This window comes from Anguilla rostrata, chromosome 1 (assembly GCF_018555375.3).
Source record: "Anguilla rostrata isolate EN2019 chromosome 1, ASM1855537v3, whole genome shotgun sequence".
NCBI lineage: Eukaryota > Metazoa > Chordata > Actinopteri > Anguilliformes > Anguillidae > Anguilla > Anguilla rostrata.
This window is the reverse complement of record NC_057933.1, coordinates 67,116,384-67,127,794: the sequence shown is the minus strand read 5'-3', so window position 1 is coordinate 67,127,794 and position 11,411 is coordinate 67,116,384. Positions and strand designations below refer to the sequence as shown.

Below are 11,411 nucleotides of genomic sequence, written 5' to 3'. Positions count from 1 at the left end.
GGATGCATGATTATTGTGCATTGTTCTATGCATTCATAGTAGTTTTCATTCCCAGTAACATAAAACTGCCCCACATTATACCTTATTGAACTGGTTTCACTTTTGACTCCTAGATGTTTACAGCACTGATCTTAAGTGCATGCCTAAAGACGTTGCACAATCAGGTAATTCAGAAGTTAAAGGAACAAAAGGTCTAAGTTCAAACTGCGTGTAATTTAATACAGAAGTCACTGGTCTGAGACAGTCTTGACAGTTACTTTAATTATGCAGAAAATCATTTATTTGTGTGCAACCACTGGTCTGAGACCGTCTTGACAGTTACTTTAATTATGCAACAAAATCATTTGAGTGCAACCAACCCATGATGATCCCACCATACAATCTGAGATTGGGGTGGGTATTTGATATATACAGCCCTGGGCTGGACAGCAAATTCATGAAAAAATGTATCTGACATATCCATTGGCCAGTTATAATGATACACTCTATGTATAATAATAATTACAATAATGATACATTGTAAACTGTTCAATTAAGTCAATTTCAATTTGAGTCTAAAACAGTCAAGACTGATTGTAAATGTGACTTTGAACCCAAACCTACTAGAGAAAGGACTGTACATTCCCAAATAAATGTCCACGCTTGTTCTTGAAACCAAAAACAGAGGTAACATGGACCATCATGTGGTCATTGGTAGTACTGCAACTCAAAACTGACTGGGAGGGAGGGAGAAGAGAAGCCAAATGGGAAGTGAATAAATATCTGCACTCTCTGCAAAGCTGATATTTCAGCAAAATTATTGACCATATTAATATTCAGCACTACACTGGCAAACCTGTGAATCACTGTAGTGCAAAACATTCCAGCAAAGTCCTCCAACTGGATCTAGCACCAATTTACTTTCATTCAAAAAGTTTTAAAAAACCCATAAAAGAACAAGCATGTGTAGGAGGACTTGAAGGGCACGGTGTAATCACACAACCCTGTAAATTGCAGTCATCTCAATCTAATTGATTAACCCCTGTCACAAGGCTTGCGTGGTTGTGATTATTACCACTTTCACATCGCGGTCCCTTCTGGAACCTTCTCTTCTTGAATTAGCAAATGCCTTGGTGTTGAACTTGTAGATGGCAGACCTGGTGGTACAGTTCATGCTTCTCCACACTGCGTGCGGTAGCTACCCTCTTGCGGCTTCACTGCCACCAGCACCAGGTTTCGAGGAGAAAACGTGGGATCGAAGAGAGGAACCAGATGGCTCTGGAAGCCTGTACAGATGGAGGAAGGTGAATAAAGCCATTTCACACATTATCATTCACATAAATAGCTGTTGTTGTTAGTATGTGCAATGTCCGCATAAAAATAAAAAAAGAAAGGATACTTCACAATAAAAGTGTACTAAATAATTTCACATGTAGTAACCAGCATTTATAGATAATGAATAATGATCAAACCAGGGTAAGATCCATGTGCCCCACATAAAGCTTGTTGCATGTCCCACATGTGTCCCAAAGCAAGTATGAAAGTGATGGATAATCCCCTCCATTCTTACCTTTCTCCTCCAGGAAAAGCATTCTATCCAGCAGCACCAGGGTCTCTATCGCTGGTGCCAGCAGCAGTGCCAGGCTGAAGTATACTACCACCCTCCACTGCTGCTTCAACATGGCATCTAGCCCAGCATGGTCCAGTGGGAGGTCAGCCGGCAGTCCCACTCGCAGTAGGCCCAGTCGGGCATATCTGTGGGCAAAAGCACTATTACAGTAATGATACACAGAGTTGCTGTTAATGCTCAGACAGGCACATTCCTCAGTTATGGGTTTGGGTCCTGGCAGTGCAAATGGTGTAGTATCCTTACACAGCAATTTAATTGAATACAGTTGTGTAGAAATACACTTCAATGCCTACATCACACAGTATGCCACTCGAGCCACTCAAGGACGACAATCAAAATATCATATTTTAACAATATGCCAATAAAAAGGGACATAGTCACCCAAATATGCATCTTAACATTCATATACTGAGGTTCCACAACTCCTGTCTTGGAAACTGATTTGTGTTCAAGACAACAGCCAAAAACCTAAGGACTCAATGTGAAAGGAAAGACCAATCCTTCATAAGTGCAGCATGGTCACAGAATGAGCCAGGGACATTGCTCTTTGCTATACTCTGTCAATGCAAAAATATAAGAAATGTGTTTATTACATCTACCTAGCCCAGACTAAGAGCGGTATAAAATAGCCAACATTAAAGACAGAATACTCCATTTTTCCTAAAACAAGGTATCTAATCAGTACTGGTAATACCAACTCATGAAATGGCAGGAGATGAGCCTTCTTGATGGTCTGGATGCCTGCCCTACGCAGGTCTGGCCGAGCCCCTCGAATCACAGTCTCCAGGGTCGCTCGGTAACAGTGTACCCTCAGCAGCTCACTCTCCTCTCGCAGCCTCTGGAGATAGTCCTCCATAGCATGACATGCTCCCTCCCGCGCCTTATAGGACAGCTGGTGTCCTGGCAACCCCCGCACCCATGAGCTCATTGGGTAGCCAAACACTGAGTGAGAGGGCTCTTCTGGGTGGGCTGGACAAGGGGGGATCAGGACACCAGGAGGAGTGGGGTTTTCACAGGTAGTGATCTTCATGTAGCAGCAGGCCACAGAGGTGATGCCCAGGATACGGGGGCAGCTGGCAAAATGCCGGAGGAGTGTGGCACTCAGGTCTCCGCACGCATGAAGGCCTGTCAAGATGAACCTTGGATCCCCAGATTGCTCCTCCCACTCTGCCGTGTCCACACAGTCTGGATGTGGTGGTGGACTTGAAGTCCAGCAAGAGAAGGGAGAAGTGTGTGATTTACAGCCTACAGGACCCACCCCCTCTCCCGTCTCAAACTTACATTGGCGTTTCGGGTAGCAGGCTGTGTGGGAAGATGGCTCACATGTGATTTCAGGAGGGCCCTGTAAGGGTGGTGGGCTGACATTGGGTCGAGGGCTAGTCCACCTGCCATCGCTCTTAGCCTGAGATGATACCAAACAGTCAGTTTCAGCATTGCTAAGGCAGGGCTGTGTTGGAGTCAAAGGCAGGATCACACTGTCAGGATGCTGATCTGGATTTGATGCCGATTCCCAGGGTCTCTTTTTTCTAGGCAAAACTGTACACGTAGGACCATTGCACAAAGATCCTCCCTTCTTCAGCTGCTTGACAAAGTCCTCCCATGATGCGTTGGGGTTGACCCAGCCAACCACATGACGGGGTGAGCGCCCAGGGGCAGGTAATTGCTGAGTTGTCACATTCTGAAAGAGAATGAACAGAAGAGTAAAATAGAGAGATGTGAGCAGATCACATTATACAACCCCATGCCGATATTCACAGTATTGGGAAATATGAATTGCAGCCCAATTTGAAAGCAAAATATCACTAGGGGAAAGGGTAACAAACCAAGGGACCTCTGCTTCTCACCTTTTTCAAACTCTTTTTTTGCAGTGTGCTCAGTAGTTGTTCATCAAACTTGGAAGCCATAGCAACCAAGGCAGGATCAGCCTCAATACCAGTGACTGACAGGCCAAGTCCAAATGACAGGAAACGTGTCAAATGGCCCTGATGGAAATCATAGTCAAAGGAAATGTTAAGAATTCCTGATCCAACATGTTATAGTTAACTGCCTTGCGAAACTATAGGGTTGTGGAACATATACAAAACTGCTGACACAAGTATCTAATACACAAAGTCCAAATTTGATTTGGTTACCTGTCCTGAACCCACATCCACAACATTGTCACACTCCGTCAGACCACAGAGCTGTTTCACCAGCTGTAGAAAAGACAGTGGCAAATTCCAACCCAACACATTCAGATAACTTTGTGCATGCTTTATGAGTTCCTCCTACTGTGGTCAAAGTGGTTTATCCATCTTATAATTTAATTAAAGTGAATTAAAATCAACAGGAGATTCACTGCTGCTTTTTTTGGCATATCTAACCAATGTCTAATTAATTTTAGAAATACATTTTAGCTAAAAATGTAATATGTTAATTGTCTTGCTATGACCAAATGTTCTTCATGTCCATGGGTGCATTTCTAGTGGTATTTTATCTTCAGAATCTCACCTTAATGCAATAAATGTAAAGTAAAACAAGGCTACCAAAAAAAGAAAAGAATACAAGTAGTAACCTAGTAACCAACAGAATTAATTAATTGAATGCATCCATTACTGACCTTTTGAAAGAACAGCAAACATTACAAGCCTTGCTCCAATCAGTGCTGATAAATGTCAGCACTGACAGGATGGTGTGGTGAACGTACCTTGCCAAGTTTGTTGATCTCGTGCTGCTTCTTCGGCTTGACGTGCTTCCGGAAGTTGTGTCCCAGCAGTGAGCTCTGGCTCTGGTTCTCCTGGAATTCCTCTAGGCCCCGGGTGCCTACTTCCTGTACCGCACTGCCGTGGGTCCTTCTGGGAAAAGCCAAGGCATGCGCTGTGGCTCGGAACGCCAGAAGGGAAAGAGGCCAGACAGAAGGATATCTGAAACAGAGTGTTCAGCAAGACATTCAGCTGAATCGATTTTTTGACAATTTTATCAAAATATTGCGTATCCATACAGAGAACCCCCTTACCTCCTATTTTTACACGTGCTGTCCAGCAATAGGTCAGCTATCTGGGGGGCTGACAGGTCACGGAGTGCCTCCGTCCAAGCAGAGGGCAATGTGTCCCACAAACCTTCACTAAAAAACTCCTTCAGAGGTAATGTAAAATACAAGAGAATTATTAGACAAAGAATTTGAAAAAACAACACAAAACAATTGAGCAACAGTACCATTCGTTTGAAAGTATTTCCAGCATGGTTACCCTCTTTATGTCAGGTATTTACATGGTGAGGTTGTAAGCTATTTACGCATTGAACTCCATCAAAGGTTCACAATTGGAAGAAAATATACATCTTGAGCAAATATATCTGAGCTGATGCATCACTTAGCCTACTGTAAAGATTTCAATTTGTTTAGCTTTCAATGCGTTTGTGATTTACATTCTATATTCAGTTTATTTTCTTGCAGAACAGTGACCCCCCCCCCCCCCAAAAAAAAAAGGGTTGTCGTTTATCTAACGTGTACGTCTATCCTTGGGTATCTTATGCTATATCAAGCAGTCCTTTTTTCCCAATCATCTTATACCATGTCTTGTGTCTTCTCACGCAACCTAATTTAACACTATTCCTGCAAGACTAAGACTACAGTATATTCTTATTTTCATTAACAAATAACATTAACAAATAATAAAAACATTAAATATAGTTACAAAATTATATGGAAAGTTCACGAAAATGCGTCATTCACAGCATCAAACACAAGAAAGAGGAGTACGCACAATTATGTACGAGTCGGAGATTTGTTTGTACTGGGAGAGAAAGGAAGTTAGGCTCCTCGCCAGCTGTTTCTTCTCTTCAGCTGTTAGAGACTGGAAGGTCATCATCACATCAACGACCGTGCCAACAATCGGTATTTCTTCACCCATTTTAACCTTCTTCACAAGGTGGAAAAGTAGTCAGCTTACTTCAACTACAAGGTGCATTAACATTCAGAACGACCACTTTGATAAATCGCGAACGGCTAGCAAACCAACTATGCATTACTGTCGTCCATTAATCAGGTAATTACAGAAAAAGCAGTAAAATAAGCACTACACAATAAAACGCCAGCAACGTTATCGTTGCCTCTTCATACCTCCTAGCTGTACTAGCTAAGCATGTTTCATCAAGTCTTGGCAATTTAAAAATTATGTGATTCTTCTATTTCGTATGCTATTCGCTCTAAATATTAAAATAGGTGTTACTTGGGATATGCAATGTATGCAAAAAAGTTATTTTGCTAATTCATGTAGTTAGCTTCATCATCAACATTCGAACGGAGAAGCACGCCGAAGACGCGACCTCTGAACCCGGAAGTTACTTTTCCAACATGGAAACACGTAGGTCCTCTTGAAGCCGAGCAGCTAGCAAAGACCGTCCTTACCATGCTTTACCAACGGGCTTGGCTAGTTAGCTTACTAGCTAGCTGACAATCAAATCACTGATTTTTAACTTAATTGTTTCACACTAGATGGAAACCGCTGTTTATACGCGTGATAGAAGGTAAGACCTTTAACTTGAAAAACACATTAACTGAATTAGGAAACCAGCTGGTATTTCTGTAACTGCAGTTGGTGGCTAATACCTACTCAACGGTGTCGTAAAATTTCTTCTTACTCGAAGAATCCTTTACTTATCTGCATTCTGGCCCGATCACTGCAAAGCGAATCTGTCGTTGTTACCGTCGCTTCACTTTCGCACAAGCAATGCCCAAATCAAGTGCCTGTCCACTAGCGTAGAAATGTTTTAAAACGGTGGCACAATTTTATATTAGAATGGTATATGCTGTCACTGAATTTAGATGAAACCAACCATGCATCAAAAAATAAAAACACACTCGTCTATCACCCGCTGAGTCTGTTAATTGCATAATAGCATGAAACGTTTAAAACCATAATGGATAATGCACACCCTTAGAAATTAATGAATGAAAGAATATTGTAAGCCACAGGTGAAGTTTAAGTATAGGCCTGCTATTCTGACGTTGACATCTTTGGGACTAAACTGGCCCACTTTTTAGTTAATAAAATTCAAAAGTAACTTAAACACCCAGTGAGCATTTTACTATAGTGGTTTACTACTCATTCAGGATTTCAATATCATTTTCTGTATCTTAGTTGTTAGTGGCATTGCGTTAGTTAGAAAATATTGTCCTTCCAGTCTTCCTGGTTTGTCTTGTAGGAATGGAAATTGGCTCAGAAGTCACCAGTCATGCTAAACTGATGTGCAGATGGTTTTAATTTAGGAAACTGTTTAACATGTGGCTCTACCATAGAAACTGGAGATGACTGGGTGATATGGAAGATGAGCTTCATAATCACATCCTGTCTGCAAGGCTTCAATATTCCCTAATTCCCTAATTTGAATTGATTTATCGGAAGGCAGTACCTTTCCTTCTAACAGGAGTACAGGACATATTACCATATGAAGCATTGCCTTCTAAAACTGAGCATAAATGTTCAAACTTTTGCTACAAATCTTATATTTTTAAGTCTAACTGCTAGGTAATTCAACTGAATATTTCTGATGTTTTTTGATGCATCTCCCAATTTGTCAAACCCCCCCTCAAGCTGAAGACATAAGCCTTGGTGGAAAAAAAAAATCATCTGAAGAGAGGACGTTTTTTCTCTTTTTAACTCATATACGTGAAACTTGGTGGTCTTTGCTCAGATAATTGGCCATAATGTCAGGACTGACGCTGAACCTGGATTTGTCCTACAATGGTGAACCCAGCTTTGTTGGGATGAAAAAGGAGTCTGCCAGTAATTCAAAGCACCAGAGATTTATCAAGAAGCGCCGATTTCTTGAGCGCAAAGGCCTCCTTCGTGACAAGCAGAATCAGTGCAGTAAAACGCAGGGACCCAAAAACCTAAATCATGGACCCCAGCCCTGGCAAAATAAAAAGAAGCACACTTTTGCACCCAGTCTTTCTCATCCCGAAAGCCTTGTCCCCAGACCCACTCCTTCCAAAAGCCCGATCCCCAAACCAACTCCTTCCAAAAGCCCTGTCCCCAAACCAACTCCTTCCAGTAGCCTGCCCAATCCACCATTGTCCAAGAACAGTACAGCCACAGCATCTGGCTTTTTCAAAACCGGCTCCAGATCCTCCACACACCAGAAGTACGAGGACTCTGCTGCTGGCTCATCTCCGAGCTTCAGCACCTGCGTCGCCGCTACGAACAGCCGTGCTTCTGGCTCAGCTCGCCCAAAGGGCTTTGGAGCAGCGCCCCCATTTGGAAACCCTCTGAAGTATTTGGCCCTTGACTGTGAGATGGTGGGCACGGGGCCCAAGGGCCAGGTGAGTGAGCTGGCCCGCTGCAGCATTGTCTCCTACCATGGGGATGTGGTCTATGATAAGTACATCATGCCAACCCACCCGGTGACTGACTTCCGCACCAAGTGGAGCGGCATCTGCCGACAGCACCTCTACAATGCCACTCCCTTCATGCAGGCCAAGAAAGAGGTGAGACAAAGGTATGGGTAACTAGCTTTGGAACTGTAATTCATTTGCTGAGTTGTTTCAGCTGTTATGTAGTCTGGGGCTGGGAACTTTACTGTACTTTCACCCAGTTTGACAATGCATCACTTAATAATTTCTTAGAAATGAAACAACAAAGGACCTCTCATTACAATCTATTAATTACCATCCGTTAAACAATAATACACTAGCTCAAAAATTGTATCTTGACTAAACAAGTGCAAGGTGAGATAGAAGTGGTTGATTTCTAGTTCAGCTGATATTCATCCTTGTGGGTCCTTCCCTTCAGATCGTGAAGATCTTGGCTGGGAAAGTGGTGGTGGGACACGCCGTCCACAATGACTTCAAGTCTCTGAGCTACAGCCATCCAGCTGGGCTGACACGGGACACCTCTCGCATTCCCCTGCTCAACAAGAAGGCTGGTTTTCCAGACAACCAGGCTGTTTCCCTTAAGAGGCTAGCCAAAGCCCTCCTAAACCAGGATATCCAGGTGAAAGGGGAGATGAGAAGGGATATTTAAGGAAAAATCTTTAGGAATATGTTGTCTGTGTGTCACAATAGTCCTTGTTTTAAGTAAACGTTATACCATTTTGTTGACAGGTTGGGAAGAAAGGCCATTCCTCAGTCGAAGATGCCAAAGCAGCGATGGAACTGTATAAGGCTGTGGAGGTGGAGTGGGAGAGAACCTTGGCATGTAAATCTGAGGGCAGATAAAACAGAGATCACTGGGCAGTGAGGGTCGTGTTCAGGAGGGAAAGGTTTAGTAAATTTTATAAACTTTTATTACAGCGTTGATTAGATTTTAGATCCTCTGTTTTACTCTTATGGTCTGTGATGCACCTTGTGATTCAGCCTCTATACAACAGGTGCTATACAAATAAAATAATAATAATGATAATTATTATTATTATTACTAGTAGTATTGCAGGTCATTTACAGGGGCATTGCTTTATTCTGGGTGGGGAGTTGTTTGAGACATGTCACTCATCTGCTCATTTAACATAGCTCTATTTATCTTTACAACACCATTGTTTACAACACCAACTTCAGCCACCTGCATCAAAAATCAGACTCCAAATGGAAGTTTGCACAAGGATTGTAAAATCTATCTTATGTGGCCACAAGAGGGTGGTCAAACTTTTCCACTGTCTAGAGTGGTGCTATATGATGTGCTATTTTCCTCTAAAAGATATAGCAGTTTTCCTTACAAATTCTTTTTCAAATGATGTATGAATGAAACACACTGTGTATTTTCAACATGTTCTGTGATGAAGTGTAATGAAAAAGAAAATGAATGAAGTCAGTACTGTAATTAGAAAACATATATTGTAATTTTCATTGGAATGATTTTCTGATCCTCAGAGTCATAATAGTTGATGCGCAGACATTAAATCCCAGTTCTTGTTACAGGTCTACCTTCCTTGTTCACACACACATCTGCTAGGTGTTTTTAGTCTCAGTCTCTGAGTGATTTTTATAACAACAAACTCTAATGTACTGACATGGTCTGGAGTATGCTGATAGTGTCTTGATTCTGCTCTGACGTTGGACTGGGATAATCACAATATGATATCCTCTGTTGTTTTGGCCATTGGATGCAATTAAAGCAGCATATTAAGAGTTGACTATATTAGCTTTTGTCTACTGCAACCGAGGGTAACTTGGGCTTTGTCAGTTTGCCCAAGATGAACTTTGCTCCTCCTTTGGACAAACTCTTCCCTTATAGCACCGTACTTGCTATGAGAGAAAGCGAGAGCAGGTCAGCATTATTCCTAGGTTGAGAATTCTTTGCAAAAGTATGAATGATCTATCTTCGCCTCCACACTGCAACCCTGTAGACCTCTGGAGAAACTAGGTGTATTCTGTGATCTATTTCACCTTAAATTTTTATGAAAGTTTTTCTTTTTTAATGCATTATTATCTGAGAAAATAGTCAATTGTAGCATTACTCAATTGTTTGGTACAACTTCAGGTTATTATTATTATTATTACTATTATTATTATTACTGATTTATTTTTGGGGCGTTGGGATTTTTATTGTGGTCAATACTGTGGGAAACGCTCTTTGATCCTGACTTGGTGTGCAAGTGGACTCCTGAAAAGAGCCCTTTCAGAGCTGAATGAGGCTGCCGCAGAGCCCTTCCTGTCTGGAATGATAAAGTAACGTGTCAGTAGGAGTCTTCTATGAATCCGTGCCTGTTTGCACTCAAGCTGACAAAATGGGGCCATGTCTATGTAACAGTAATGTGAAATGGTTTGGGCAAGTGTGGAATGAGAGGAAACATCAACATAACACCATTTTCTTCAGGCTGAATTGCGGTGCGTCCACAGAAAGAATGGCTATGATCAAGTTCAAGTAAGAATACAAATAAAAATGCAACATCTTGCTATATTTCATGTTTACACCAAAATTAGAAACAGTGGTTAAAATGGACACAAAAAGTGTCAAATAATATACTGTGACTGTTACTGTCGGTGATATTTCATAAATAAAATCACAATGTATTTATATAGTGCCATTCGTGAAAGATTGTAATACAAAGTACTACATAACAAAGACAAAAATATCCTTAAAACCCTGCGACACTGACCAGGAATAAGTGGGTATATGAAATGGGTAATGGATGGATGGATGGATGGATGATAGATGGATGGAGATCCATGAAAGAGCTACAGTAATACTGGAAATAGTAAAAGACAATAAAAACACAATAAAAATGTCACTTTGATGGGGGGGAAACTGGAGGAAACCCACGTGGACATGGAGAGAACATGCAGACTCCTCACAGAAAGGCCTAGGCCAGGATTCAAACCCAGGAATAAGTCTACCCTTTTCTGTAAATTAGTTTAATGATGCTACAAGGATAGCCACTGGAAATTAAAACAGATGACCCAGTGTCCCTCATTAACTGGGCATTTCCCACCTATATTATACTATATGCTCAACACTTTCAGTATTGTGTTGTCAGTTACTCTGGTCTGTAACCCCAATTCTTGAAGGTCACCAGATGCCAAATACTAGCTTAAATTAGATATAGTAATATTTCATTAAGAACATCTGCTGTAGTATATTTCTCCTGGGAAGAAGTTGAAAATGGCTGTGTCATAATTCATTTGAAAATGTAGTTTATAAGCAGCTGAACTACTTTGTGGCTTTCTCATGTCAAACAGCTGAGGTTAAGAAGGTGAAGACTTGATTAATACTTTGTTAAGAGGCTTAGGACTACTAGGTTGTTGTTGTGGGAAAGATGTTGGTCAGCCAGGGAGGGGCACCTTTTCCTCTGGACCGAATTGAGGTACACTGTCTCAGCACAGCAGTGG

General features: G+C 41.7%; 2 protein-coding genes across 5 annotated transcripts; one reads left to right on the top strand and one right to left on the bottom strand.

Moving 5' to 3' along the window:
* Positions 1 to 241: 241 nt before the first annotated feature.
* mettl25b (methyltransferase like 25B) lies at positions 242 to 5,921 on the bottom strand. Of its 2 annotated transcripts, XM_064351847.1 has the most exons (9): positions 5,709 to 5,918; positions 5,353 to 5,508; positions 4,605 to 4,723; positions 4,296 to 4,512; positions 3,742 to 3,804; positions 3,454 to 3,591; positions 2,308 to 3,287; positions 1,550 to 1,734; positions 242 to 1,265 (listed from the first exon to the last, which is right to left on the bottom strand). In XM_064351847.1, exons 2-9 carry the CDS (start codon positions 5,497 to 5,499, stop codon positions 1,150 to 1,152), a joined length of 1,965 nt encoding a protein of 654 aa, XP_064207917.1. In that variant the 5' UTR covers positions 5,500 to 5,508; positions 5,709 to 5,918; the 3' UTR covers positions 242 to 1,149. The 2 variants fall into 2 exon arrangements, with proteins under 2 accessions (XP_064207917.1, XP_064207926.1); XM_064351856.1 differs by lacking the exon at positions 242 to 1,265 and having other exon boundaries at positions 1,556 to 1,734; positions 2,304 to 3,287; positions 5,353 to 5,921.
* A 44-nt stretch (positions 5,922 to 5,965) lies between these two features.
* isg20l2 (interferon stimulated exonuclease gene 20-like 2) lies at positions 5,966 to 9,715 on the top strand. 3 transcript variants are annotated; one of them, XM_064351922.1, is made up of 4 exons: positions 5,966 to 6,115; positions 7,183 to 8,075; positions 8,380 to 8,580; positions 8,691 to 9,715. In XM_064351922.1, the coding sequence occupies exons 2-4, from the start codon at positions 7,296 to 7,298 to the stop codon at positions 8,802 to 8,804; spliced, it is 1,095 nt and encodes a 364-aa protein (XP_064207992.1). In that variant the 5' UTR covers positions 5,966 to 6,115; positions 7,183 to 7,295; the 3' UTR covers positions 8,805 to 9,715. The 3 variants fall into 3 exon arrangements, with proteins under 3 accessions (XP_064207992.1, XP_064208009.1, XP_064208001.1); XM_064351939.1 differs by having other exon boundaries at positions 5,967 to 6,115; positions 7,283 to 8,075; XM_064351931.1 differs by having other exon boundaries at positions 5,969 to 6,115; positions 6,888 to 8,075.
* The last annotated feature ends 1,696 nt before the right edge of the window (positions 9,716 to 11,411 follow it).